Here is a 6958-nt window from a genome sequence, read left to right on the forward strand (position 1 = left end):
TTTTGTTTTAAAATATCCAGTCAAACACTTAAAAGTGCGCAACGCAGTGTAGCACTTGCATGTGCAGGCTAGCACGAGACGAGAGTTGCACACTTTATTTGTCAGTGTGGTGTTCTCCTCGCCCTCAGCCCAGCGCGCGGCGCTACGGCGTCACGTCCCGCCGCACCGCGGTCCTTCCCTCTATTCGGGCCCGGCCCAGCAGCCCTCGGCCCGGCCTATTGTGGAACAGCAGCGCGCGCCAGACTCCCTGCCACACGCGCCACGCGAGAAAAATGAGAGGAATCTGCATGGTCTAGTAGTGAATATTGACCACTGGAAAATAATTCGCCTTTAATTTTTCTCGAACTTATTCGCATATTTTTAAACCTAGTTAATTTTGATTAATTGGATGCTTTTTGGCGCACATTTAGATCCATGAATTGCAGCTGATCAATGCCAGTCTATGAGTGGGCCCGCCAACGCGGGCAGCAGCAGGGCCGGCCGGGCCCCGTGCCGATAGGCAACCCGCCCGCACGCCTGCCATGCGGTACAGCCTAACCACAACCAGCAAACAGCAGCGGAAACCGCGAGGTAAACCGTCGACCTCACATCTGGTTGCAAAGGTGGCCTGGCTAACATTTGCATAACATTCTTTTCTATATTTTCCGTCTCTCCTGTGTGCCCGCCCGCCTGCTGTGTGTACCGGAGAGGAAGCGAATAATGCAATTTTAAGCATTTCCGCCCCGCCCAGCCGTCATTGCGTCGCCGCGTCCTGCCCGTCCTGCCGGCCCGGCCCGCTCGCCATATGCTGGCCGGTCTAGTTCGTCAGGTCCCGTTCTGCCGCTCGTCTCCGCTGCGACAGGAGGAGCGCACAGCAATGAACACAACAACGGCGAGCAGCTTCAGCAGCAGCTTCAGCAGCAGCAGCAGCAGCAGCAGCGGCAGCAGCAGCTTCAGCAGCAGCAGCAGCAGCAGCAGCAGCAGCAGCAGCAGCAGCAGCAGCAGCAGCAGCAGCAGCAGCAGCAGCGGCAGCAGCAGCAGCGGCAGCAGCAGCAGCAGCAACGCCCCCGTCGAGAGAAAGTCCCGCCCACTCACGGACACCCCGGCCGGCGCTAAACAAGAGGACGCGCGCGTCCCTTTGGGCGGCGCGTCCGCGACCCGCCAGAACAAAACGGAGAGTGAGAGAAAAGGGAGCCCCGCGCCGCGAAGCGAGTGGCGCAAACATGGCTGCCGACGCCGACCTGACGAAACGACGCCGTGCCCGGACCGCAAAAGTTTGAGTTTCAAAATTGCGTCACCCCAGATTTGAAATCCATCAGGCGGAAAGGTCTTCCCTAGCCTACGGGCTCTTTCCGGCTGGAGCACGACTTGCGCGCGTCCGCGTCCTCCGAGCGCCGCTGCAGCGGGAGGGGGAGCTCACCGCGCCACCGTCCATCACGCCGCCGCGAAGACACGTTTCCGAATTTAATTACGCCTTTCCCACGTTTAGACAATCCCAGCCCCGCCGCTACTCTGCCATCACGGCGCAGCAGCGCGCCGCACAAAGATGAAGATTTTGGCGCGGGCCCGTCCTCCTCTCCAGCTCCAGGGCGGCTCCAGCAGCGCGCGGCCCGGACTCACACCCAAACTACTGCACTCGCACTGACAGTGAGGGCGCCCCGTGAGATAACAACAACGAAACGCGAGTGTCGTGAGTAATGCCATGCAAATTCATGCACATGAAGGGCCTTATTTTCTTTTGCTTTCCACCGTCAGCAGGAGGACGGCAGATGGAAGAGGAGGGGGGGGGGGGAGGGAAGGAGAGAAATTCCATCCAGGCGGACGATGAACAGAACGCGAGCGAGAGAGGCAGGGGAAATGGGGGGAGGGGGGGGGGGGGACGTCGGATCCTCGGCGCACGCGGAGCTTAGAATGTCACTCCGCCGTTAATTGATACCCATCCGCGTCCCCCTGTCCGGTCAGCAGCGCGGCCCTGGTGCGCCCCGCCCGGCCCCGCCCCCCGCGTGGAGGTGCGCGCCCAGGAGGAGGAGGACCCGGCCGCCCGGTGGTCAGCAGAACCGCGCCGCTTCCTGTGTGTCGACGTCAGAAGGGGGCCGCGCGGTTCAGAAGGATCGGTTCGGCTTGGTTTGGTGCGGCGGCGGCGGCGGCGCGGCCAGCATGCCGGCCAATTACAGCGAGAGAGGCGCGGCGCGGGGCGGGAGGAGGTGAGCGGGCCGAGCCTCACCGAGCCCCGGCAACCCGTCCCGTTCTCGTGCCTGCTTACATCGCGGCCGCGTTACGCTCGGCGCAGGGCCGCATTAGCCCTCCTGACGGCAGCCCTGGCCGAGGGGCGCGATCACCGACCCCAAACAATTATCAAATCACCGCTCCAGCCGTGTGTCTCTGGAGAGCGCGGCACGCGAGCCGCGCGCTGCACCGGACGCGGGCAAGGGAGAAAAAAAAAACCTCAAATTAATTATCACGCTACTCCCTTTAGAGAAGAAAACGCGGGGTAACTCGTTGGTGGAAAGAAAGGCGCAAAAAAGGGGGAACAAAGCAGCTCCTGGCGAAAATAAACGGCGTCCAATTCAATCGCACCGCCACCGCCCCCACCTCACTGATTCGCGAGGGAAGACCTGCACAATGAGGGCCGCGGAGGGCACCGCCACCGCACCGCCCGCAGGCCTGTTGGACACCTGCTGGCCTGCCCCTGCAGGAGGCACGGGGCCCCGCAGCCTGCAGGCCGGCCTGGCGCCAGGCGTGACGCAGGCGTGTCGGTCCGGAGGAGGAGAGGGTGGGGAAGGGGCGGGTATCTTCGCGGCTCGGTGCGCCGCCGGAGTGCGGCGCGGAGCACACGTCCCTCGGCGTGCCTCCTCCTCGGCCAGCGGCGCGGCGCAGGCGAGCGACGTCTCCTCCTCGGGGCCGTGCGTCATGAGGCGCCACCGACACCCTGGTGCCGGGCTGGGCGCCGCCGCTCACGCCCAGGAAGGAGGGCAATGAGGCGAAACCAAACGGAACGCATCGTACCGGCCCGGGCCCGCGGCCTGGGCGGCGGGGCGGAGCGAGGCCGCTAAATGCCTCTCCCGGCCCACTGCTTCTTATGAGACGCGGCTCGAGCTGGATGGGGCACTTCCTGGGGCGGAGCGGGCGGAGCAAGGTCACGGGCCGCGGTCACGCCTGGGTGAGCCGATCAATCTATTATACACCGCGGCGAGCATGCAGCGCGCCCCGCCCCGGGGCCCGCGGTGGTGAGCCGCGCGGTGAGCGGCGCATAGGTCAGGCCGGCAGAGGAAGCCCGCAGCGGTCAGCACGTCGCCCATCAGCGCCACGGCGGAGAGCGCCGCGCCCGCCACAGGCGCCCCGCTCCGGTCACTTCCATCTAATGGTCCCGCTATCCGCACTGTTTATTAATTTACCGCATCAGCCAGCGTGAAGCGGCGAGCCGTGGCGCGGCGTGGCGTGGGGCCGCGGGGCGCCAGCAGCCCCCGAGGGGGTGCGGGCGGGCGAGCTGCGCGGCGGGGACGCACACGAGGCCAGGAAGTAGCGACGGCTCTGGGGCCACAATAAGCCGACAGGCAGGGCATTCTGCTACTCGGGCACAATGGCAGGAAGGCCCCACGAAACAATACGAGCGGTACAGGGTCCAGATGAGATGGCGACAGCAGCAGCTCAGAGGAAGTCGGCGCGGGATCGAAAACAAAACCCTTCGAGGAGCTTTGTGTGATGATGGCGGGTTGGGATGGCACCACCCGGCCAGCGCATCAGCCCGCCCGCGCGGACTCGCGGCTTGCACGGGCAGCCCTCCGAGTCAGGCGCTGCAGGGGGTACAGCTCCAGCTGCCCGCCTTCACTCGCAGGTGCAGCGGGCCGGACAGCCCTCCCAGCCGGGCCCTGCAGGGGGTGCAGCTGGCGCAGCTGCCCGATGCACCGCGGTGCACTTGCATTTAATTGCGCAGGCCGAGCGAGCGAAGCGCTCGGGCCGCGCGTCCGTCTCACGCCCGAAACGCGTCGCGCCGCGGTTGGCGACGACTTTCTATTCCCTCGAGTCCTACACTAGAGTCGTTCGGAAGCTGGTCTCGTCCCGGAGCGCGCCCAGACCTCGCCCGTCGCCGCGGCATGGGCGCGCCTTGCGCCCTATGTGGGGCGTCGTCGCGGGGCGGGGGTGAGTAAAGCAGTTTCATTTTACTAGAATGTTGCATGCTATGGGGGCTAGTGGCCGTGATTCGTTCCGCAACAAAACACACACACACACACACACACACACACACACACACACACAGACAACCGCACGCACACAGGCGTTCGCTCGCTCGCGGGAGGCGGGGCGGGGGCCCAACTCTCAGGGCTGCGCCGGTACGGGTTCAGTTCCAGTGGCCGGCTCCGGCACCGGCTCCGCCACTACACTGCGAAAAGCAAACATCGCAGGACGCGCCACGCCGTCTCTCTCTCTCTCTCTCTCTTGCTCCCTCTTCCTAGTGCGCTCACCTTGCTTGACGGAGACGTAGCGGCCGTTGAGGGCGGCGACGAAGCTGGCCTGGGGCAGCGAGTCCTCCAGTGAGAAGAGCTCGTCCTTGGTCACCGTGTTGGAGCGGGACTTGAGCACCGCCTTGGAGCCTGCGAGAGGGGCAAAGACAGGGGCTTAGAGTCGAGTGACGTGTCGGAGCAGGAGAGGGCGGGGGCGGGGGCACGTACCGATGGGGGAGAGGTAGCCGCCGGCGCGGTCCCGCAGCGCCAGCATGCCGGCGTGGTACTCGGCGGAGAAGAGGCAGTTGGGCGTGCACGTGTCGGCGAGCTTGCCCTCCCGCGACAGGTACTTGTTGTTGCACGTGTGCAGCGCGTACTTGCCGCCGTCGTCCGCGCGGAACTCGAGGGTGAAGAGCGTGTCCTCGCCCCAGGGGATGTTGGCGTCCACGTGGATCTCGTCCAGGTTCTCGGAGAGGTGCGCGAAACGCTTGCGCCCCACCGAACGTAGGTTCACCTGAAACGAAAACAATAAAAAGGTACGTAAGGGTCTGTTCACTTGTTCCGGCGTTCTCTAAACGTCCTGGAGAGGTGCCGGAGTCATGTTCCTGGAGAGCTCCTGGAGTGCTCGAGTGCCCTGTCGCTTGCCTGCTCGCCACCGCCCGGGGCGCCCTGTGGGAAACATCGTCTCCGACGCAACCAAAAGGAAAGTGAAAGTGTGACCCTCAGCTCAGCTCGCGCACCGGCCGCCGCCGCCACCGGGACAGATAAGAATTACTCTCCAGAGCGGGATGGGACGCGACAAAAAAATAATAATATAAAATACGTTCCATACCGATCAGCCCGGACAAACAATACTTATAATTGAGAAAAAGTAGACCGCGGAGCGAGGTGCGAGGCGAAAGGCAGACCAAACGAGCTGTGGCCGCGCCCGCCAAACGGCAACATGATAGCCCTCAATTGTTTCTCGGCAGCAGCAGCAGCAGCAGCAGCAGCAGCATAGCGCACTATGTACAGCCAGCTGGCCGAGCAACGCGTCGGTAGCACGCCAAGACTTTCCCCCGGGGCAGACTGATCGGAGCGGCCGGGCCCGAGCTGCCCAACGATGATAAATCGTTGCCGACCTGCCACCGCAGTGTATTATCCATCGGCCATCGCTGCCCGCCCGCCCACAGCACTCTCTGAACTAGCACTCTATGCCCAGCACTCTATGCCCAGCACTGCCCAGCACTCTACTGCCCAGCACTCTACTGCCCAGCACTCTACTGCCCAGCACTCTACTGCCCAGCACTCTGCCGTGCTCTTCCCATACGTCCTCGTGCAGGAGGGCGAGGCTGGGCGGCCCTTTTCAATTAGACGCCCGCCGCGGTCCGGGTCGGGCCCGGCTCAATGAAACAAATTGACTCGCCTGTAATCTCTAACGCGGTGGGTCCGTCCAGTAAACAAGCTGGGGCGACGCCCACAACGGGGCGCCTGGGAGGTCGACGCGACGCCTATGATGATTCAGGCTGCGGGACATGCGCCCCGGAGGGAGGGGGAGAAGGGTCCGGTGGCTGACTCAAGGGCCGGGCCGGGCCGGGCCGGCGGCGCGCCAGGGCAGGGCTTCACCACTGACTCACATGATGGGGGAGGCCGGGGGAATGCTGGAGGGACACACATTCATCGCTCTGGTCTTGGTCGTCGAGGCTGCGTCACACTGCGTCACCCGCCCGCCCCACCCACGCCCTGCCCGAGGGCCGCCAGTGGCGGCGCGGCAGCCAAAGGAATCGCGTCCGCCCGCCCCTCACACACACACACACGCACTCCATCACACCACCAAAACCGGACGATAAAAGATCGGCGTCCAGGGCGCGGACCGACTTGTGGGAGCGGGTGGCGGCGTGGGAGTGGCACGTCATCGCAACCCTAATTAACGACGCGATGGGCCCGCGAGCCGGCCCGGCCGACACACCGACCGGCACCGCCAAAAACACTGGACCGGCGCGGCGGGGCGGGGCCGGCGGGGCGGGCAGTCGGCAACCCTAGCACCGCTCCGCGCCGCGGGCGGAAGAGCCGGAGCCGGGCGCACGGCGAGAGGGGAGAGGGGAGAGGAGAGAGAGAGGGAGAGGGGCGGGAGGTGCGACGTGGTGGGGGCGGACTGGAAGTGCGCGGCCGCGCGGCCGTGTAGCAGGTCGCGCTCGCCGGCCGGCTCCGGCCTCCGGCTCCGGGGCCCCCCGCCCGCCGCCCCCGCACCGCTGCACACAGGGGGAAAATAGGCTGCTTCGATTAAAGAAGCTTCACCGAAAGCAAAGTTCTTGAAACTTTTTGAAGCCTATTTATTATTCCATGGCCTCTCAGGACCACCGGAGTCCACCTCTTTTCCCACCGCGACGTTGTAAGAAGACACTCCATTTCTCCAGCCTGAGGTGAACGACACACAGCGCTCACCAGACACGTTGTGTCCCGGAGTCTTGTTCTCAACGCACCACTCCTCAGTCCGTCCATTCCCCTTCGCGGCACGCGACTAGGCTGATCGACGGGGCTGTTCCGCGAGGGGGGGG

General features: G+C 64.7%; 1 protein-coding gene across 1 annotated transcript in view; it reads right to left on the minus strand.

Annotated features, from left to right (window-relative positions):
* The window catches only part of LOC113207132 (protein singed), a 24814-nt gene that overhangs the window by 15616 nt on the left and 2240 nt on the right, over nucleotides 1-6958 (minus strand). The window contains exons 3-4 of the mRNA XM_052275744.1: nucleotides 4650-4935; nucleotides 4443-4571 (exon numbers count right to left, since the gene is read on the minus strand). Coding sequence (XP_052131704.1) covers nucleotides 4443-4571; nucleotides 4650-4935 — 415 coding nt within the window. The remainder of the gene's footprint in view (nucleotides 1-4442; nucleotides 4572-4649; nucleotides 4936-6958) is intronic.

The sequence above is a fragment of the Frankliniella occidentalis genome, unplaced genomic scaffold, assembly GCF_000697945.3.
Source record: "Frankliniella occidentalis isolate FOCC.00 unplaced genomic scaffold, Focc_3.1 Scaffold866, whole genome shotgun sequence".
NCBI classification, from domain to species: domain Eukaryota; kingdom Metazoa; phylum Arthropoda; class Insecta; order Thysanoptera; family Thripidae; genus Frankliniella; species Frankliniella occidentalis.